The sequence below is a fragment of the Martes martes genome (genome assembly GCF_963455335.1).
Source record: "Martes martes genome assembly, chromosome: 9".
In the NCBI taxonomy this organism is placed as follows: domain Eukaryota; kingdom Metazoa; phylum Chordata; class Mammalia; order Carnivora; family Mustelidae; genus Martes; species Martes martes.
In genome coordinates, this window is record NC_137896.1 from 3,502,403 (window position 1) to 3,525,401 (window position 22,999).

General features: G+C 55.8%; 1 protein-coding gene across 1 annotated transcript in view; it reads right to left on the bottom strand.

The window, feature by feature from the left end:
• PHACTR3 (phosphatase and actin regulator 3) overlaps window positions 1-18,654 on the bottom strand; it is a gene marked incomplete at its 5' end in the record, with an annotated part of 223,563 nt that extends 204,909 nt beyond the window's left edge. The window contains one exon of the mRNA XM_080812763.1: window positions 18,546-18,654. Coding sequence (XP_080668889.1) covers window positions 18,546-18,654 — 109 coding nt within the window. The remainder of the gene's footprint in view (window positions 1-18,545) is intronic.
• Between the last annotated feature and the right edge of the window lie 4,345 nt (window positions 18,655-22,999).

A 22,999-nucleotide genomic window follows, 5' to 3' on the forward strand; every position in this document is an offset into this window, starting at 1 on the left:
ACCATTCACCACCACCCCCAAACCGTAGGGGCAGGACTCAGAAGCACATGACGGGACACCTGGGAGGCTCAGTCGGTTAAGTGTCTGCCTTCAGCTCAGGTCACGATCCCAGGGTCCTGGGTTCAAGTCCCACATCAGGCTCCCTGCTCTGCAGAGCGCCTGCTTCTCCCTCTCCCTCTGCCTTTTCCCCTGCTTGTGCTCGCTCTCTAATAAATAAATAAAATCTTTAAAAATAAAAAAAAATAATTAAAAAAAATAAAAGCACATGAAAGAAGACTTGGCATTCGCTCCAGGAGTGGAGAGACAGAAGACAAGAGTGACAACCAAGATTTAGTTTCTTAAAAAATATGCTTTAGCAAAATATTGTGATTTGTCAGAGCTGAGTAGACATACAACTTGTCGTTGTAGTTTTCTCTGGCTTTGAAATGTTCCATGATAAAAATAGCTTTAAATTTAAAAAAAAAAAAAAAAAGGTGACCACTGCTACCGGTCAGCAGCAACTAGTCTGCGGGGCAGGAGCCTTCAGGGGACACTCGACCTTCTGAGTCATTCCGCCCCAGAGCAGGAGCGGCCGGAAGCCTGGGAGGATCTGGCCCACGGGTGGCAGGAGGCAGCTGTCCACAGGAGGTGTCCCAGCCTCGAGGACCCTCAAGGGGTCTCGGTGAACGTTACCAACAGTCTCTCCTCAACCAGACCCCTGTAAGCACCCGCTAGAAACCCTCCAGGAACCAGCTAGACCATACAGCACATCAACAAGCCCAATGCCCATCCTCTGATACGTGAATAAACACCACATGACTTGTCCGTCCCCGGCACATGATTCAGCCTCAAAAAGGACGAGAATGCAGACACCGGCTCTAGTATGGATGGACCCTGAAACGTTATTCCAAGTGGGAGAAGCCAGGCACAAAAGAGTACGTGTTGCATGATTTCCTCTACGTGACACGCCTCCAGAGACGAGCCAACGGGTGCGTGCCTCGGGCCAGAATTTGGGGGAATGTACAAGCAGTGCAATGAGTTCGGGGCTTCCTTTGGGGTGACAGAAATGTTCCAAGTGTTCTAAAATTAGACGATGGTGGGGATTTCACAACCATAAATAAATTTAAAAACGTTGAATGTTATACTTTGAACAGGTGAGCATTATGGCACGTACATTATTTCAATAAAGTTGTTTTAAACACACACACACACACACACACACACACACAGTACACAAAGGTCCTCAGGCTGGGCTTCGGATCTGAAGGATGACTGGGTTTGCTTCTCACCTCTGCAGAGTGTAACCGTACTTAAAACCTCTCTGTCCCTGCCTGGGGCTTCAGATCAGGCTAAAGTCCTCTCTGGGGCCACCCTTCTGGTCTTTGATCAGAAAACCCAAAGCTATGTCTGGACTCCGGCTGCCATGACAACCCCAGCGCAGTGGCCTCGAAGAACTAGGAAGAGCCAAAGTCAGTAAAATCTGTCCCTTCAACAAACACTAAGTGTGAAGGCAAAAGGAAGGTGTTCCTCTGCCTGGGGCAGTCAGGAGGGGCATCATGGTGGAGGTGATGCTGGGCCTGGCAGAGAAGTACAGGAAGTATAGGAAGTGTCCACTGTCCTGAGGAAGCAGGGGAGAGGCTTGCGAGAACCCCGGTCCCACCCACACACATCTCTAGAGTTGCTTTTATTCCATGCAATGTGCAGGTTAACGTCTATTTTGTGCCAAAACACGGGATTTTCCCAAAATACCACCATGAACAAAATGTGATTGGTCCTTGGCTTCCTGGCGCTCATGACCTTGAGAAGACAGGATTAAGGACTGAGCCGATGGTCCGCCCTGAGGTCAGGGAGCGCAGAGCCGGGCTCGCCTCAGCTGGGCAGGGAGGAGCCCGGGCCGATGCTCTTCTTGAAGCTGACGTCTCCGTGGGGATCAACCCCACAAGCCAGAGAGGAAGCGGGGCCGGCGTGGGCCGAGAGACGGGAGCAGCGTGGGGCTCGGCAGTCCCCAAACAGAGGCAGAGTGAGGGGCTGGGGCGCGAGCCAGGCTGGACAGAGGGGCAGGAGGCGGCCCATGCCGTGCCTTGTGCTGCTCCTTAGGAGTCTGGAGTTTGCTCCAAGGAAGGTAACAAGCAGCGGACGGCAGACGTGAGTCTCCAGAAGGTCCCTCTGGCTGTGGATGGAGAAGGGACCTCGGGTAGGGGAGAGGGACGAGGGGGCCGGCCATCTCCCAGGCAGGCACAGGGGAGCCGAGTCTGGGTTCGGTGTGCGGCAGAGGTGGTGCCAGCTACTGGGCGAGGGAGCGGCCGTGAAGGGATGGGACAGAGCGGGGAGCCACAGGTGACCCCCGGACGGCTGACTTCCCATGATTAATGGGGTCTGGGGTGCAGGGACGTCCAGGTGCATCCTGATGATACGATATTGACGACGAGATGGGCACAGTGCTACTCCCGGGGTGGGGAGGGGCACAGAAGGGGCAGGAGGGGGCAGACAGACCAGAAGCCCCTTTTGGACAAACTTCATTAGACACAACATAAAAGAGCCTACGGCCTTAGGTCCACGCCCACCTGGCTCAAGACTCACGGGTTCCGTCTGTTGGTTAACTGGGGAGGGAAAGGGTGAAGGGACGATCTCCAGGTCCCACAGATGCTCCGGTCCCCGCCGCAGGCCCGGGGACACCTTCCTGGGACTCTAATTCCTCATCTTAGAACGAGCGTGGTCCCTCCTGCCCGGCCATCCCATGGTGGTCATTCCAGGGGTCTGGTGGCAAGCGCTGACCCCGCCCTGCGGAGCCTCTCCCCGGACCCCCCTCCCAAGGCTTCGGCCCCGTTGTCCACCCACCAAACACACGTGAAAGGCACCCGGAGTGCTCAGCAGTGGGACCGGGAGGCACAGCCGGCCACCCACCAGAGGGAACGGTCAGCGCCCTCCGACAGTCATGCCAGTGCCCAATGACTTCTCCCCGGCCCCTCATGCTTCCAGAAGCCCCAGAATCCGGGCTGCTGCGGTCTCGGCACCCAGAAGACCTCAGGGTCTTTGTCAAGTCTGCTCACCCGAGAACGGGCCTGGCATTCCACAGGCACCCAGGAAAGAGACGCGTGTCGCCGAGCCAGTGCACAGAGGCACATGGTGGGAGTGAGATCCCGACTCCGGGACACGGGGCTCCGCCTCCCCGTGGCCGCGGCCCGGACAGAATCATCCTTCTCTGACTGGCTTACTTCTATCAGCACGCATGATGCCCTAGGTCCACCCATGTCATTGCAAATGGCAAGATTTCACTCCTCTGTGGAATTTAAGAAACAAAACAAATGAACAACAGAGAGTGAGCGAGAAACCAAGAAAGAGACTCTTGACTCTAGAGAACACACTGATGTTCCCAGAGGGGAGGCGGGTGGGGGCGGGGGTGGGGATGAAGGAGAGCGCTCGACGCCCTGAGCACCGCGTGGTGTGCAAGACGATGAAAGCATCACACACCCGACACGGGCAGGCCGCTGGGCGCTGCCCACAATGGGATCCTAATGAAAAAATAAAAAGAAACAGAATTAAACCAGCAAACTCGATCTCTTACAAGTCATGGCTCAAGCCGCCGTGTCTGTCCAAGCTCTTAAAGAGCCAGTGGAAGAGGGACAAGAGGGCCAACCCCAGGGTGGGAACTGGAGGCCAAGGGACCAGCGAGGGACCAGCCCGATGCATCGCGCTGAGCCCGGCCTTGAGGAGGGGAGCCGCGCCCTCTGCTGGCCACTGGGGAAATGGCGCCCGATGCATCACCCAGGGTCCTCCCGGACCTGGCTTGGGGACTCAGCCTTGCCCTTGGATTCTTCCGTGCTTTGGCCACATTCTTGACGGGGTCTGCCCCTGCAGCCACACCCACAAGGCTGGCCAGGGTGGTACTTCACGCAATGCCAGATAGGGCCCTTCTTAAAACATACGCAACTCTTTTAAAACAAAACCCTCCGTTTCACCCACCGTGCTCGCTGTACTGAAGGCACCGGCAGCCAGAGCCGGCCTGGGAGACCCTTGACTTCCTAGTGATGCCTCCAGCCCCCCTCAGGGTACTGTCCATTCGGACCATCTAGTAAAACCCTTCCGAGCTGGAGCGGGACACCCGGGCATGAGGCAGGGTTCGGTGACTTCCTCTCGGTGGCCTTGGGTTTGCCCCCCGTGCCCGTGCCAGGTGTGTGAGGGAGGGAAGGGACAGCCTCACTCCCTGGGTTTGGGCAATCAGCAGAGCGCCCAGCACGCCAGACACCTCCCTATGTGCTAGCTGCTCTCAGTACAACGTCTCCTCTGGGGCAAGGCTTCTGATACTGCCTCACGTGCCCCACGCACATGCAGGTGCCAGGGGTGGGCGTGTAAGTCGGTGGCGATGGATCTGGGGCAAGAAGCACAAGCAGGGAAGAGATAGAGCCCTCCTCTAGGAAAGACGGAGAACAGCGTAGCGGGCTCTGGCTAATGCAGGTCAGCACAAATCTGTGAAACTCGGGGGAGTTTTCTCCATGCACTGTACATCCTGTGTCTTTCCCCTGATGCGTGTGTGTGTTTGCGGGGGGACCCTGTCTCCCGCTGATGAACGGAGAGGGGCCTGCTTCCGAGGCCTCCGGAAAACACTGCCGCAGACCAGAGGGCCACTTACAGAAAAGGCGTTTATTGTGATCGTTGCTGAGAGCTGGGCTCCGACTCCCTGCCTCAGAGGCTCCCGTGGGGTCCGCAGCGGCAGCACCACAGGTAGGAAGGGACAGCTGCTCCTGCAGACGGGGACTCCGGCGGCCTCCCACCAGATCTCGTGTGCGGGGAGCGAACCTCCTGGGTTTTCAGCTACTTTACCTGTAGACCTGAGAATGTGCCAGGCATCGTTCTAAGCACTTCGCAATTACTAATGTGGCTAGTGCCGAAAGTCACCAAATACGGTTAGGTCCTAGTACATTCCCATTTTGCAAGTGTGATGCAAAGCGCTCAGTACTTGCCTGTTTAGCAAGCGCAGAATTTGAACCCAGGTCCTCGGCTCCCCAGCTCAGGCAGCCTTACCACTTCAAGCACAGCCTCCATGGTACAGGCAGGAACCTCCCACTTTTTGAGTCCTGCAAAAACCACCAACTTGGACGATGACGACAGAAAATTTAACAACTGGGGCGCCTGGGTGGCTCAGTGGGTTAAAGCTTCTGCCTTCAGCTCAGGTCATGATCTCAGGGTCCTGGGATCCAGCCCTGCATCGGGCTCTCTGCTCCGAGGGGAGCCTGTCCCCGCCCTCCCCCACCCCCGTCTACCTGCCTCTCTGCCTACTTGTGATCTCTGTCTGTCAAATAAATAAATAAAATCTTAAAAAAAAAAAAAAAGATTTAATAACTGCCTTTCTGCAATCCTATGACTTACCAAGAACCTGACATGTGTGACTCACCATCCCAGAGGTTGGCGTCACTGTCCTCCTTTTACAAACCAGGAAGGTGAGCCCCCCAGAGGGTGTGTGACTTAGCAAAGGTCCCAGAGCTAAAAAGTGACAGTGACAGGACAGGAGAGGACTCCTAGCCTCTTTCCACTGTGCCAGCTCATCTCTGATGCCTCCCATCCTGCCCATGACCCTCACTCACCATGACCCCAGCCACCCCGAAGCCATTAGCTCGGGTAAACACACTCAGAGCCGACTCCACTCCCGGCCCCGTCGGGTTTGCCGTCGGAACAGCTAATGCGGGAGCAAGAGGCTGCCTTGTCCTCTGCCAGGACAAAACGCACCCTGTCCCCTCCACCCAGCACGGACATCTCCTGTCATTGACTCTGCAGGGACCCCTGTACACAGAAGCTACAAACAAGACAGATAAAGTGAAAACAACCGAATATCTCTCAAAGCCTAATGGTTGACCTTGGATACATACAAACTAAGGGATGTGATGTAGTGGCTTTTTTTTTTTTTTAATGAAATGAATCTACCTATCATTACTTCCAGGGCCAAGTGGATACACCGTATAACAACACAGTGATGCCAAATGCCAGAGTCACACTACAGGTGCTTGGACGTGGGGTTCTGGGCTGCCCTGTCCCCCCACTGCCCAAGTGGCTGCCTCCGGGAGCGGCTGCTCACCCGAACTCCCCACCAGAGGCGATTTCATTCGTGCTGAGAGAAGGAGATCGTGAAACATTTGCATGATTATAACGTAAAAGATAAACAGAAGGGAGCACCTGCACCCCGCTTCGGCCACTATGCTTATTGCCTGAACCGTCAGGTCATTTCACTCTTTGCTTTTTAAGAAAAGGTAATTCGTGTTTAAATAATGGCCTTTCGTCACCCAAACACTTAATCCTTCCTCCAATAAAATGTGCACATTCTAATACGTTCACCAGATTTATTCTGGAGAGCCGTGTTTCTCTTCCCGTGGGAGACGGCAGAGCTGGGCTTATTGACTTAACCACAGAACGGATTGATCCGGCCAGCTCCCTCCTGCAGAAACGGCAGACCAAGCGCTTTGCACTGTAACAGTTCAAACACAGCACTGAGCCCGATCTATAAATTACAGAAAATCCATAGCGCTAGGTTTATAGGTAGTACTTTAAAAATACATCATAAGTCCCATGGCTGGAGTGATAATCCCAGGAATCCACTTGTACAAACCCATAAATAATGCCGACAACGTCCGCACTTTCGTAGAAGCCGTGATCTCCTTCAGAGCCTGGCACGCATGAAAACCGACGCGAGCTCTAGAACGGGTGGGCCGACCGGGACTTGGGGTGCGGGGGAGCAATCGTTCGGGCAGTCGGATTCCGGCATCCCCGCCAGGACCAGGGATATCTGCAGCCTTTGTGGGGGCAGCACTGATTTCTGTGTTTAGCAGGGGACATTTCCGTGAGCCCCCGGGGTACAGATTATTCCTGGTGTCTCATGATGCAGTCTGGGGGGTTTCAGACCCTCTCGGTTCTTTTCCAGGCTACTCGGGGGACCCGCGTGCCTACTCACGCCACGGCATAGAAGGGAGCCGCAGGGTTTGGGGGCAGTGGGCCTGGGAGTCTGTCAGCAGGAGGACACAAAGGTACAAGAATCTCGAGTGGGGCTGGCTCTGGCTCCCAGTAGAACCTAAAGTACACACTGAAGAGAGACGCTGGTCCTTCATTTAGATCTAGGCAGAGGCCCAGAGACCACACAGATCCACCAGGCTTGGTCTGACAGAAGCACCCTTGAGATCACAAGGCCCTGTGTTGGGTTTGTTGATTGATGTGCTTCTGCACTGACTGATGTCGCCCGCTCATAGTATGTGCCAGGTGTTGCATGGGGGAGGGGGGCGGGGACAGTGCTCCTGACAATAGCAGGTGCAAAGGCCCCGAGGTTGGGCAGTTTGAGCAGCTGAGAAAGGGCAGGGTGGCAGGCGGTGGGTGGGCATGGAGACCCCAGAACTCAAAGGGCCTTATGATCCATGGAGTAGAGCGTGGATTTTATTCGGAACAAAACCCAGGAGGGTCTCCAGATAGGACAGAGACAGGATTCACCTTCTCTCGGGAGGTTACGGGGCCACTGGGTGGAAGGTCAAGTGGAGGGAGGCAAGAAGGGGCCAGGAGACAAAGGGATGCGTGGGGACCGCGGCATCCAACGTGGAGGATGGGGGATTCAGGGCAGTGGCCACAGCGAGATACACTATGTTCCGCCAACGCCTTATACCAAGGTATCTTGCAGCTACAACTGTAATTAAAAAAACAAAAAAACAAAACAAAAAATTATGCACCATCACTATTAAAATACAGATAATTAACAACAAATGTATGCACTCTCTAAGTTAGAAGGAGGTTTTTTGTTTCAGTGTTAGGATTCCTTAAAGCAGGACTCAGCCGCCCAGCCCCATACACTCGTGCAGCTGGGGCAAGGCGGTCCCCTGGACTGGGGTCCCCTCATTCACCCCATCCATACTGAGCCGCTCCCTGTGGGCCTGACCCTGGGCTCACGCACTTACCCACAGTGTGGACTGCAGACTGTTAATCCCCCGGGATCCTGACCCCCAGTGACCCGATCAAACGCTTCTCTAGGCACTGCTGCGAAGGCTTTTGTGGACAGAATCAAGGCTACCATCGGCCGACCCAAAGACGGGGAGAGTGATCGACCCCGATGATCACCCCCAATGATCGCCCCCGATGATCACCCCAGACGATCGGGGCAGCCCGGTGCAATCACTAGAGCCCCACGACGCCGAGGAAGGCAGGAGAGGAAGAGACATGGGGCGGAGGGGAGGGAAGAAGGACTTGAAGCTGAGAGAAGGATCCGCTCCCCCCATCGGCCTCGAGGACCCACAAGCTGAGGACCACGGCAGCGTCTGGAGGCTGAGCGGTCCCTGCCAACAGCCAGCAAGAAAACAGGGAGCTCGATCCTCCAGCCCGGGAGCGGACCTCTGCCTGCGAGGGCGTGAGCAGGAAGCGGACTCTGCCCCCGAGGGTCCAGGAAGGAGCGCAGACCAGCAGACACCCGACCTCCCCGCCCCCCCCCCCCCCCCCCGCGGGACCCAGGGAGGGGCTCAGCCAAGCCTACTGGACTCACACCCAGGAAGGCGGAGGAAGTAAACGGGTATGCCCCTAGGCTGCTCTCGGCCGTTTGTTTCAGCAGCCACAGGAAACAAACACACACATCCTCTCTTTCATCCTCCAGACTAGCTGAGGGCACTGGTTCTGGGGTCACCGTCCGCTGACCAGGACAGCCCGGCTCAGACGGGGGAGGCCAGGCGCACAAGGTCATGCGGGGAGGCAGGGCTGCAGCTGGAACCAGCCATTCACCCGACTCCAAGGGTCCTTCCCCCAGCTCTGCTCGACTCTGCACCCCTCCACCCTCCACCCTGCCTAGAGGATCTGCAGGCGAGAGGGGCAGTCACATCCAAGGTCAGCTCAAGGCTCAAACCAAGGGAAGAGGCTGCAGGGGAGGAAAGGTATGGTGGACGCCCCTCTCCCCACCCCGGCATCCCCCCTGCAGGGCACACAGTGTCCCCTGTGTGGAGAATGACTCTTTCCTGTCACCAGCTTCCTCGTTTCCAAAGCAGGCATCTCCAAGGTGCCGCTCGAACTGGGTCACGCATTAAGGGCTGCCAGGTTAGGTCCTAAGAACTAGTACTGCCTCCCAGAACACAAGGAAGAGAGCATCAACTTCGAGAGTCAGGATAGCAAACGGCTGGGAATCAAGGCTCGGCCGGAGGAGACCGTCCAGGTTAAAAGTTCTGTCCGCCAGCTGTGCGGCCTCCGGCAAGAGATCTGATCTCCGAGACCTGTTTCTCCTCGTCTGTCAAATGGGGTTGTAGCTCCTCCCCACACACGAGGACGGATGAGCAGATGGAGCACAGCTCTCAGCCCGGAGTCGGCTCCGGCCGCCAGGATGACCGCTGTCCCCGCGGGGTGACTTCACGGTGGCTTCTCCCAGGTCCCCGCACTGCAGTGACTCCCAGGCAACCCAATGCAAATGAGAAGCATCAAGTACCTGGCACTGGGACCCATGACCATAGTTCTCCACGTTGGAGATCACTTTCATCTACAAAGAGGAGAGGTGTTTCTTTTCATCATCCCCATGCTTCCCCCAGAGGTAAAAATCTGCCATGACTTTGTGTGGATTATGGAAAAAAAGCACAGGCAACAAGGCCATTAAAATACAAATAGAAATGGAAATTTGCAGCAAGCCTCTGCAGTCCGGGCGTCCTGGTCCTCACAGGGAGTGGGAATTACACGGGTCGGAGGACTCGCAGCCATCGGATAAGGTCCGGTTCCTCCCACGGCTCTGACACTCGCAAGGGGACAGATAAGGCTCTTGGCTCCTATTAGCAACCACGTTGAGTGCAGCCGATTTTTAGTTCCTGTGCTTTGGGGAAGCGGCAGGGAGCTCCCATCAGTATCTGTAAGGCGCACCCCGTAGGCAGCGGGACGCCTGTCCACCTGCTGAGAGACCATGCTTATGGTGGGAGGAACGGGGTGGGGTGGACAGGGGGCCGGGGGCGGGGACAGGTGGGGACACTTTGATTAAGGCTTAGGTAATGGTGTCTGCCAGGTGTCTCTTAGGGAACTTGTACACAGAACACGGGTTGGTATGGAGAATAGGGCCCCACAGCCTACACGCACCCAGTCACGATTTGTTGGAGAAATGGTACGTAGATCACACAATACCGTCTAAAAATACGATGTGCGTTCCACAGAACGTGGGAGCCACTCAGAGACGCATACGAAGAGGCCGGCGGCCTGCGCCCAGCCCCGTGAAGGTAGGTGCTACCGAGTGTAGGATGGCTTTCTCCATGGGGCCAGGAGAGAGGAGGTTTCCCACCACAGACTGCCACTCATGTGCTCAGTAGGGCCACAGAATTTGTAGTGCACCTAGTGTGTGCTATGCACGCCGGGCACCGAGCTGTGGGCACGGCATGGCACGGCTCGGCCGCGAGAGCTGAACATCTGGCAGGGAAGACGGGTCATTAACCGGGGGGGGCAAACACGTGACTCCTGGGTGAGGGCCCAGGTTTAGGGAGTCACCAGGGGGACTCCTGGGACTCAGCGACAGTCAAATGCCCAGCCACGAGTTATTATAGTGAAAGGACACTGAGCACAACCGGCAAAGGGAAAAGGTGTGCAGAGTGAAGCCCAGGGGAATCCAGGCATGAGCTTCCAGAAACCTCTCCCAACGGTGGCCTGCTGACAGTGCTCAGGTCCTCCAGCAGCAAGATCTGACAACACCTGTGAACTCCTGTCTCCCAGGGAAGCCCCTTAGAGACCAGTACCACAGCTGGCACCGGGGGCTGGTTCCGAAGATATGCTCTACCCGGCACAACCAGGAAGCCAGAGGCCCGGAGGGAAAGCAGGCGCCTGGCGTAAAGCCCACGGTCTGCACACAGCAGAGGAGCAGCGAGGCGCTCTGATCCGTCCGAAAACACCGGGACCCGTCCCGAAGCCCAGCGGTGCAGGTGCCGGCGGAAGCAGCCTTTCTGAGGAAAGCAGACGGGCTGGCTCCGTTAACCCTTTTTCACACGATCACACACCGTGTGACCGGGAATTCAGAAGAGCGTGCGTTAGGCTCGGTGCAGCGAGGGGAGGGGTCTCTCAGACAGTGTGGCAGATGCTAATTTCCAACTACGGCCCCAGCATCCTCCCACCTCCCATGTCCTCACCATGTGACCTTGGACCGCCCCCACCGAGGGACGGGAGCCAGCCCTCACCCCTGCGTCTGGGCGACCTCCAGGGCCAGATCATCAGAGATAACAGAACTTGAGCCTGTTTCTCTTAGGAGGCTCCCTCTTGGGACCTCCGTCCCCCTGGGCAGCCCATGTAGCAAGGATCTGAAACCCACAGTCCCGGCTGAGCTCCCAGCTCCCGGCAGCACCGACATGGTGCAGGTCTGGACTGAACTGTGTCCCTCAAAATTCACACACTTATGCCCTTGAATCTATCTGGAGACAGGGACTTTAAAGACGTCATTAAGATAAAATGAGGCCATTAGCGGGAGCCCTGCTCCAGTCTGACTGTATGCTTAGAAGCAGAGGAAATGTGGACATGGAGGAGCCACCAGGGCAACACACAGAGAGGACAAAGGCCACATGCGGAGGCAGCCATCTGCAAGCCAAAGCGAGAGGCCTCCAGAGAAACCAGTTCTGCCCACACCTCGATCGTGGACGTCCAGCCTCCAGAAGGCTGAGAAATCAAATTTGTGTTGCTTAAGGCCCCCAGTCTGTGGTGCTGTGTTATGGGGACCCCAGCAAACTAACATACTAGCCGTACGACTCAGGTCCCCAGGGAAACAGAAGCGACAGGAGATATGTTGGCGCAGACAACCAGACTGATTACAGGCACTGGCTCACATGCATCATGGAGGCTAAGAAGTCCAACAGTCTGCCACCCGCCATCTGGAGACCCGGGGACACCTGCGGCAGAGGTCCAGCCCACACCTGAAGACGGAGAGCAACACCCAAGGGCGGGAGAAGACGGGAGTCCCAATTCTGAGGACCCGGGACTGCTGGATTCCACTCGGAGCAAGGCCTTATGAAGACACATATATTCACCCACACTCAGTGACAGGTGGAACCCGTCACCTTCCCAGAAACATGCCAATCACACAAAATCAACCCCTTCCCAGGTAACCCAGGCCACTAGCCTACAGAGGGCGCCACACCCGCATCATGCACCTGCACCCCTCCCCACCCCCATCCTCCCTGCCCCAGGACCACAGAGTATGCCGTGTGGTCCTGAGTCTGCCAGGAGCCTGCTGGGCCCCAGTGGTACCATCCCAGCCAGGCCACCAGGCTGGCTCGGAGAAGACCGATGCGAGGGGTGTGGGCGGTTGTTGTTAATTGTCCTTAAAACTGTATTTCCTAAAACTGCATTTTGGTAGAAATCCCAAAGGCAGCAGTTGCCTCAATGAAGCTCAAACAACGGAGGGGTTGGGGGAACCCAGTGCCCTGGGTCTACCATGAGGAAGTTGTGAGCGCTTGTCTGGGCGGCACATGGGGAGGGTCTCCTCCCAGGGGGCCCGGCTGTGGAAAGCAGCTGGGGCAGCAAGGAGGCTCGTCTAGACTTTTCTGAACAGCTGGCCCCTATGAGTTGCCGCTTCACAGTCAAAGGAATTAATGAATGAATGCATACTCACATGGAAATCATATCAATAAGTCACATACGTTATAGAATCAGAAAACAAACTCTTACCCAAAACCAGCTTCCATTTATGGTTCAGAAGACGGGATCTGCTTTGTGATCCTGGGCAAAGGAAACCACCCAAAGCCCCCACCGCCCTCCAGACCATCTCTCCTCCCTGTGCTCGCGCAGGGGAGGACATTTCCCCCAGAATCTGCAGCTCCCGGACTGAGCATTTTGACTCTGGGATTCCCTACTAAAAATCTGGATTCTACCACATTCTATTCATGAAAATGGACTACAGCAGATTAGAAACAGAAATGTAAAAAAATACCTATTTGGCCATTGATAGGAAACGTGACACACATGTTTATGACCCATCATCCTGGTTTGCCCTGGGGACTGAGGAATGACAGGGACAAGGACTGTCGGTGCTAAAACCAGGACCATCCCAGGCAAACTCGGTGTCCACTCTAAACTCGGGAGCAGAAAAAGATTTCTTAAGAAACAAAAAGCAAAGACATCAAGGAGCAGCTTGATAGATTTTGCTACATCAAGACTAAAACCTCGGGGATGTACTGAGGGGGCGGGGGGCGGCAGTTACCAGCTCGGGGCTGCAGATCTGAAAGCGGCTAAGAGAGTAGATCTTAAAAGTTCTCATCCCAAGAAAACACTTGCCACTATGCGTGGTGATGGACGTTCACTAGACTTACTGCCGGGATCTTGCAATGTATACACTTTGGAATCGCTAGGCGGTACACCTGATGCTAATGCAATGTTACGTGTCCATTATATCTGAAAAGAAGAAGCCAACCTAAGAACTTCTCCTCCACCAAAGACACTATAGACAAAGCTAAAAGACAAGCGCAGAGACAGCATAAGTACCTTCAGCAAGTAGAGGATTAGACTCGAGAACACATAAATAGTTCCTACAAACTATCTAGAAGAGGACCAACAACCCCACAGAAAAACTGACAACTGAGCGGCAACTCACAGAACTTAACCAAATGGTCAATTCACACACACACACACACACACACACACACACACACCCCTCCAAGGGCTCGTGGGTGGCTCAGTGGGTTGAGCATCTGCCTTCAGCTCAGGTCATGACCTCAGGGTCCTGGGATCAAGTCCCGCATCAGGCTCCCTGCTCAATGGGGAGCCTGCTTCTCCCTCTGCCTCTCCCCCTGGCTTGTGCGCTCTCTCTTGCTCACTCTCTCTCTCAAATAAATAAAATCTTAAACAAACAAACGAACCAAAAAACCTCCAAAACAATCTAGGGAATGGAAATTAAACCAAGGAAGTGACACATTTTTTGTAGAATTGAGGAAATGGGAGACTCTGAACAGTTCAAGACAGCTGGAGGGCCGGCGCCTCGGACACTGCCGTTGCAAGCAGCGTCGCGTCTTCGGGAAACTGTGCAGCCGCACCAAACACAATTTAAAATGCGTGCATCTTCTACCCCAGAAATCCCGCTTCTGACAACGCACCGTACAGAGGAACGCTTGCCAGGTGTCCCACAGATGCACGCGGGACGCTCGCTGCGGCCCCGCCCGGGACACGAAGACCCGAGAGCGACCTCCACGGCCGGTGGCAGCAGAAAAGCCAAGACGGCAGTGGAATATTCTAAAGCAATTGGAAGGAATCTATTAACCCAGATACATCTCCCAGACGCGCTGGTGTGCAAAAACAACACGGTTCAGAACAAGATGTGCTGCCTTCGGATGCTATTTCTTGAAAACACTTACAGGAAACCGTCCCGTACAGCTTCTGAGCCCCGCACATGTGTCCAGACAGTCTGCCGGGAACCCCGGGAGACAGTAATAGAGGGGTCACCTCTGGGGAGCACGGGAGAAGCGCAAGGAGCGGTGCTCACCTCGTTCGTAACGTTCGTACTTCTCACTTGGACGAGGCAGTCGTGACACGCTAGAGTAATTAATAGTTTTCCCCAAAGAAGCCTGTTGCCTGCGTAGAGCACACTACGTACGGTTCAGCCAACAAATACCCACTAGCGCTGACCAGAGGCCAGACCTGCTCTAAAGCCTGAGGGTCACTCAGTGCCCGTGAAACAAAAGCAGGGCGATCGCCGGGGTCATCTGGCCATGCTCACCAGCAGACAGCTCTCCTTAAGGTAACAGGATGGCCGATACCTGCGGACAAGGGACAAGCAGAGAGAATGCCAGGGCATTCTCTGCCTGATGGTCACAAACTGCCTTCTGCCTCCAAGCACACACTTGTCCCCAAAGAGAAGGCTGAGGCCCACAGGGCAGGTCCGGACTCATGGTGGCTTCCACCGGTCAGGTAAGGCCAGGCCTGGGGTCCCCGCACTGCTGGAGGTGGGGGCAGCCGGAGACGGGCTGCTTGGTGTTTGCAGTGTTCAGCACCCACTCTCCCTCTTCTGCAGACACCCCCTGATCTCTTCTGGGGCCTCGGGCCTGGCTACTGAGGGACGGGCGTCCACACCTGGCCCCTACCACCCAGCCCCCCACCTTTCCCAGGCCACGGTGACAGGTGCAAGGGCAGGTGATGTGACCCAGCCCGAGTCCTGCACAGACAATGGGACGCTGGCTAGAGCCCCTGAGCCACCGGGCTCTGGACTTCCAGCCTCTTGACCCGGCAAGCACTCCTTTTGCTCCTGAGGTCTAGTCCCCTGCTAGCCTAAAAGCCAGCTGCGCACAGCTGGCTGTCATTCCGATTTCAACAGAATTGGGCAACTGTGATCCTTCCCACATCTTCGGGGTCACTGCCTCTGGGAAGCCTGGCCCGGCCCCAACGCTGAGCCCTGAGCTGAGCCAGGGAAACAAGGCATTACATTTCCAGCTGCCTTGTGCGGCCCCTAAAGCCACAACTTCTATGAGCATCAGCTGAGGCGTTTCATGATATCATCCATCATGCCTTCCCCTTCAAACAAACAAACAAACATACAACTTCATTTGGTACAGAAATACCCCAGTACGAGTCAGAGCTTCCAAATCAGATCCCGAAGTCTGGAAGAATGAGTGGCTCATTTGTTCCTAAATCAGAGCAGCGGCTCTGGCCACAGAACCCTCAGCCCTCTAAGGTGGGGACCTGGGATCCGCCCAGGGCAGACTCCCAGAGGCAGCCGCGCAAATCAGGGGAGCTGAGCTTCCGGCGGCCGCTGGACAACCCTCGGCTCCTCGTTTCCCAGGGCCTGGCCGTCAGGACACACAGCTGGGGGCACACCACCAGCTCTGCCCTGGCTCCCGGAACCCTTGCTCCAAACCGAGATCTGGTATTTGGGCCGACCTATCTGATTCCACACTAAAACCCAGAAACTCGGCCCCACTCTGCCTCGGGCCCCCTCCATCTCCCGGGTGACATCCTTTGGCTGAAGGCTCCACCCGGATGAACCTCAGCCTGGAGGCTCCAAACTCAGATATGCCACCGCCCACGCCACACATCCTCGTGGAAGTCCCACAGGCCTCTTCGTGCTAGAACGGCCTCCTCCCGCCGACCTTCTCCCCCACCAGCCTCTCTCCTTCGATGCCTTCGAGGGCCATACACAGAGCCACCGCCCCAGACATGGAGCCTGTGAGCTCTCCTGCATTTCAGGCCCCCAAGGCTGTCCACTTTGCCCACCTCTGTCCCCTGGGCAGCAACATCTCCCCTCCCCACCAAGAGCCAGGACGGCCAGAATGAGCCACTCCCAGATACAGCAGGTCAGTCAGTCCCTCTGCTTAAAGACTGCCCGTGGCCTCAGACGGCACAGGTTAAAGCCCCACGGCTCACCGGGGGTCCCGGGTCCACCTGCTCGCCTCGCCAAGTGTAGTTCCCTCATCGCCCCTTGCTCACAGGTCGGCGGCCTCAGTGACCCTCCTGCTCCCTGTTTCTACCGAGCTAATTCCCATCTCGGGGCTGCTGCTGCAGCTTTCCCTCCTGCTAGGAATGCTCACACTCCCTACCATACGTGGCTCCCTGCTTCTCCCCCATCATCACACCTGCCGCCAAATATCCCTCTTCCAAGAACCTTCCCTGGCCGCCGCCCCCCCACAGCCCCCATCCTCAGTCACCCGCTCTGGGTCCTCAGCTTCTTCCCAGCCGTTCTCTGCCCGGGGATTATCCTACTTGTTTTCTTTGCTTCCTCGACTATTATGGGTCTCCCTCCTACTAGAATAAAAGCTCCCTGAGGGCAGGAAGCTGACCTTACCCTCAGGCCCAGCATCTAGGTCAGCGCCTGACCCATTTTCAGGGATGAATAAACACCTGCTGACCCCCCCCCACCTGCGCAGTTGGCTTTCTCCCTGGGAAAAGTGGGTTAGCAGAGGCTGAGCCCTGCCAGCCTTCAAGGCCTACACAGAAGCCACAGAACTATTTTAAAAATGCCCAACAATTGAAATGAACGTGTGCGGCAAGAGTTGCGTAATGTCCACGGGGCAGCCCATACACTCGGGAGGGCTCTCCAGGCACCGCCGAGCGGCTAGGAGTCAGGACTCAGGCTGTCCCTTCTCAAAGTCCAACCCCAAATACACCGGCTGTAAACTCAGTGCCCAACGGTGAGGCAGGGGGGCTTTCTGGGAGGAAGCCAGCTCTGCGTGCACCTCCTGTGTGCAGGCATGGGGCGACGGGGTGTGGGAACTTCTGCCCCCATTAGAGGGTGTGTACCCCGGGGTCAGGGAGCATCCCACTCTTGGTCAGCGCTGTACCCCAGAGCTCAGCACAGGGTCTAGGATTAGTGGGTTCTCAGTGCTCCAGAGGGACGGAGTCACAGCAGAAGGGCCGTCCATCCTCACGCTGGGACTCCAGATGCTCCCTTAACCACAGGTTGGTCTCCCAAAGCTTCAGCCATGGGCTTCTCACATCCAGGGCACCACAGAGGGCCTGGTAAAGCTGGCTCCCGTGGGCTACCTGCTGGTCCCCAAACCCCAGCATCAACCCCAGCGTCACTGCCTTCTAGACCCCCTGACTCCGGGTGCCTCGGTTTCCCAACCTCGGCAGGGCTGGCACTGTGTACTCGATCATTCTCCTCTTTTCTTTCCTGGGGGGACGGGGGGAGGCGGTCCTGGGCATCACAGCTGTTCCGAGGCACGCCTGGCTTCTCCGTACTAGATGCTAGTAGTAATTAGGGGGGGAGTTGTCGCAATCAAAAATGGGGGGGCACAGAATCACCCAACCTGAGAGCCACCAATAAAATGCTACTGAGGTTTCCAAGCCAGTTTCCAGACTGGCTTGATCCCAAAACCACCTGGGGGCACTGATTAAAAATATCCATTCCAGGTGAATCTGAGGGGCAGGCCGAGGGTGGTACCCCCAACCCGCCCAGGGGGAAGCTGCTTGTAATAGGGGATTCTCACCAGGAGGCCAGTCTGCAAACAGTGGTCTAAGTTTCCTCTGGCCCAACGGCATTCAGCCTTCTGGGCACCAAATGCACCAGTGGCCACCGGGGACCCTAAGCCCCCTCCCACTCCCAGCGCCTCTTCTCTGGGCAGGTGGCGCTCTCAACCTTTTTCGGCTTCCTCAGGCCCTCTCCTGAGATCCTGTCCCTTTAACTTCAGCTGGACCCTCTCCAGGACCAGGTGTCTGCCTGCAGGGGCCCTGGCCTCTCCTGCCTGACACAGGTGGTGGCCCGCTGTCCTCCTGGGGGGCAGGGGGACAATGGAACACGTGCGGAACTCTTACTGGGTTGGGGGCGCTGCCCACGTGATCCTATCTACTGCCCCAAGGCGCAAACACTGGACCGCCCCCATTTTACAGATGCCGCACGAAGGCAAGTGCTCTGCGCACAGCACACGCAGCTAGCGGAAGTGGGTCTCCAGCCACGACGGCCCCAAGACCCCAAGGCCAGCGTCGGACCACTGCGCGCACCGCCCTCGTTTGGGGCAGAGTCGCCCGCCTCGGCTGCAGGACAGCCGGAGCCGGGAAGCGCCCACCTCTGTGCCGGGGGGCGCCGCCGGGGTCCTGGCCACCCCGCAGCGGCCGAGGGCAGGGCGCGGGCTCCCGGCGTGCTCGCTCCCCGGCCCCGAGCCCCCCGGCCCCTCCCCGCGGCGCGCGCTTACCTTGCGCGGGGCCTGGGGCGGCGGCGGCGGCGTCCCGGGTCCCGAAGGCGCGCAGCAGCGAGCGCACCGGCGCCGGCCAGCGGGCGCGACCCCCGCCCCGGCCGCGCATCGCGCCGGAGGGCCGCTCCGGGCCGCGTCTGCCGGGGGCCGCGGAGCGCCGCGCAGAGCCCGGGGGTGCGGAAGGCTGGGCTGGGGGTGCGGGCGGGGGCGGGGCTGCGAGGGCCGGGGGCGGGGCTGCGAGGGGCGGGGGCGGGGCTGCGGGGCCGGGCGCGGGCGGGGCACCACGCTGGCCCGCCCCTCGGCCGGGCGGGGGCGCCCAGGGGCGCCGCCTTGACCTTGATCTCGGACCCGGACCCGCCGGGCGCCGCATCCCGGGTTGCGGGACCTCAGGGCCTGGGGCGCCCTGCAGGCGTTAACCGGACAGCGGGCAGGAGGGGCAGCCGCAGTTCACAGCGTGGGGAGGCTGCCCAGGGAGAGCCGCTGCGGGACCCTCAGCGCCAGCGTCCGGGGCTGCAAAATGGACCCGCGGAGGGGGAAACGAGAGGCGAGAGGCGGGTGAGTCTGGACTGTGCTAGCGCCCGACTCTCCAGGGTGGGAGACGCCTTGGCTGCCTTTAATTTACCTGCTCACGACGGAGAAGCCATTGTTGTGCTAATACACCATGACAGGCGTTGTCAATCTTTGTGAAAAATAAAACTAAAACCATAACTATTTTTAATGCGTACTGTATGTGGGACACCCTCGTAGCCACCAACTGGCTCAAGGATTAGAACTGTGCCAGCATCCCCCCGCCCCGTCCCCCTGAGAGCTCCCACCAGTCACCACCGCTCCCCCAGCGAGGCTTCAAAGGGCTCCAGCCGCCTCTGCTGACTTTGGGGGGTTTGCCTTGGAGGCAGAGTCCCGGCCCAAGGTGGGCTTAGGACCCTCCGGATCATCAGGGTCATCTGGAGAGGTTCCTGTAACCAGCAGAGTGACTGACTCAGTGTACCAGGCAGAGGTCCTCAGAGCCCCAGCGGGACACGCAGCATCTTCCAGGCGCAGCTCCGCCCAGGAAACCTCCTGTTCAAACCCTAGCAACTCGGCGGCCAGGTGCAATCACGTTGTCCATTTCACAGATGCAGAAGGGCAGGCCACATAGAGGAACATACGGTCCCTGGCCACAGGGCTACTGAGTGCAGCGCTGGTCGTGGACGCTACTGGACATCCTACCCACCTGCTTCTAGCATTTCCTGTCCTTACCACTCCTCATCTTTAGAACTTTGTAACAATGTAACAACAACTAATAGGAACGCTAGCAGCGTATACCTATACTCGTATAATCTTTAGGACAACTGCTTGAAGAAGGTAGAATTATCATCTCCACTGTATAGATGAGAACTTCATCCCGAGCTGCCTCCTATTTTCTCCTCCATCAGCTCCTGTAGGGAGGTACTAGGATCACCTCGCTTTTTAGAGGAAGGGACTAAGCCTCAGAAAGAAGAAGTAACTTGTCCTAGGAAGTTAGGATGAGAAAGAGGATTCAAACCCCAGTCGATGTCTCAGTGCCTTAGTTCTCTCCCCAGCCCACTGGGCATGTTCTGGCAAACTCCTATTCATCCTTCAGGACCCAGCATAAGCATAGTGTCTTCTCTGAAGCCTTTCCTTCAGCCTCCCTTGCTTCTCCTCCTCATGCATTTGGTTCCTGCTTGTCAAGCCCCCTGCACTGTGTGCATATTCTGTTGGGCACGCACCACAGGACTGCAGCCATGTACCCATGCATCGACCCCGTACCCACTGGGCTGGGATTATAGAGGATAGGCATTGGCCCTGGTCACTGCCTTCCCAGGCCCACTTACATGCAGTGAGCATCTGTTTTGTAGCCTCTGTCCCCCTCTGCTGGTAACAAAAGTTCTATTTCCCTCAGGGCAGCTCCCTCTTTAGCCCCAGTAGAACCAAGACCTCTCCCCAATGCCAGAGGTGGGCGCATGACCCAGTCTGACCCATCAGCAAAGTCCCCACAGCTGGCCTCAGCGACGGGTTCAGGAAAGTCGGTCCGGGGAGACACATACCTGGGATTTCACTGGACTAGGGGAGAGAAGCCCCTTTAATCCACCAGCCCCGGAGAGGATGGCCTGCGATTCTGGAGGTCATCACATACTTCAGAGTTTCAACAACATGGAAGAGAGAGGATCCCAGAGACGGAGGATACTGGGACTGCTGGCTTTGTCCAAGCCCCTGGTTCCAGCTGTGCCTGAATTTTCAGTCCCAGCCTCCCTGACGTTTCCTTCCCCCAAGCCTTGGTGGGAAAGAGAGAGTAAGACACAGACATGACAACATACTCACAAATCAAAGGTGTTAAATGGGCAACCCACAGAACTGGAGAAAATGTCTGCAAATTGTGCCTTTATATGAATAGCTAGAGAACGCCTCAAACCCAACAGCAGAAGAACAAACAACCCAGTTCAAAAATGGGCAAAGGACTTGAGCAGACATTTCTCCAAAGAAGACAAGCAAATGGCCTATAGCCCATGAAAAGATGCTCAACACCAGCCATCACTGGGGAAATGTAAACCCAAACCACAATGGGATACCATCTCGAACCCACTGTTTTTTAAACATATAAAAAAAAACCACACAAAAAAATGAGTCTTGGTGAGGATGTGGAGAAATGAGAACCTTTGTGCACTGTTGGTGGGACTGTGTGATGTTTAGGGTATACACAGTATAAAGGACAAAATGAGGCAGCTGCAGGAAACGGTATGCAGGTTCCTCAAAAAACTTAAAAATAAAATTACCCAGTGGTCCAAAAGCAATCCCACTTCTGGATTTACAGAGAAAAGAAATGAAGGCGGGACCTCGAAGGTACCTCCCCACCTGTGTTCACAGCAGCATTATTCACAAAAACTAAAATGTAGAAGCAACCCAAGTGTCCATCCACAGATGAGTGGAGAAGCAAAATGTGGTCTGTCCCTACAGTGGAAAATTCCCTGTCTTTAAAAGGAAGGAAATTTTGAACTTGCGTGCACATGGATGAACCTTGAGGCCATGATACCAATACCACAACCAAGCAAAGACACAGGCTCTGAAAATACGGGATGATTCCATTTTTTTTTTAATTTTAAAGATTTGTGTATTTATTTTAGAGGGGGGAGGGGCAAGGGGGAGAGAGAGGGAGACTCAAGCAGACTCCTGGCTGGCCATGAAGCCCGAGGCAGGGCTGGACCTCATGACCTTGAAATCATGACCTGAGTTGAAACCAAAAGTCAGAGGCTTAACTGACTGAGCCACCCAGGCCTCCCTGATTCCTTTCTAAATGAGGTCCCTGGAAGAGCCAGACTTGTGGAGGCAGAAGTGGAAGGGCAGTTGCCAGGGGCTGGCAAAAGAGAAAGAGAGAGTTAGCGTTCCATGGGGACGGCTGGAGTTTGGGAAGAGGAGATGTTCTGAAGGTTCTGTTAACAGAACAACATTATGAATGTATTTAATTCACGGAACTGCACATTTAATTCTGGTTAATTTTGGTTTTGCAACTATACTGAATTAGTTGATTAGATCTAACCATTTTGGGGGGAGTCTTTAGGGTTTTCTACATATAAAATCATGTCATCTACAAATAGAGATAATTTTATTTCTTCCTTTCCAGTTCTGATGCTTTTTTTTTTCCTCTTGCTTCATTGCTCTGACGAAGGGTTCCAGCCCCATGTTAAGTAGGAGCCATGAGAATGGACAGCTAGTCTTACTCCCAGTCTCAGAGGAGAGCTTTTGAGCTCTCAGCACTGAGCGTGATGAGAACAGCCTCAAGATCCTGCAAATATTGGAACATATACCCCCACGTATCTGCGGGAAATGAAATCACTATGTCAAGGAGATGCACACGCCCCTGTTCTTAGCCGCCTTCCCCACAAGAGCCAAAACATGGAAGAGACCTAAACATCCAACAACCAATGAGTGGATAAAGAAGATGTGGGTGCAAAAGCAAGGGGAGCAAGGGCAAAAAACTATCGGGACTACATCAAGACCGAAAGCTTTTGCACAGCAAAGGAAACGGTCAACAAAAGCAAAAGACAACTGACAGAGTGGGAGAGATATTTGCAAACGACATATCAGATAAAGGGCTCGTATCCAAAATCTATAAAGAGCTTAGCAACCTCAACACCCAAAGAACAAATAATCCAATCAAGAAATGGGCAGAGGACATGAACAGACATTTCTGCAAAGAAGACATCCAGATGGCCAACAGACACATGAAAAAGTGCTCCACATCACTCGGCATCAGGGAAATACACATCAAAACCACAGTGAGATACCACCTCACACCAGTCAAAATGGCTAAAATTAGCAAGTCAAGAAATGACAGATGCTGGCGAGGATGTGGTGAGAGGGGAGCCTCCTACACTGCTGGTGGGAATGCAAACTGGTGCAACCACTCTGGAAAACAGCATGGAGGTTCCTCAAAAAGTTGAAAATAGAGCTACCCT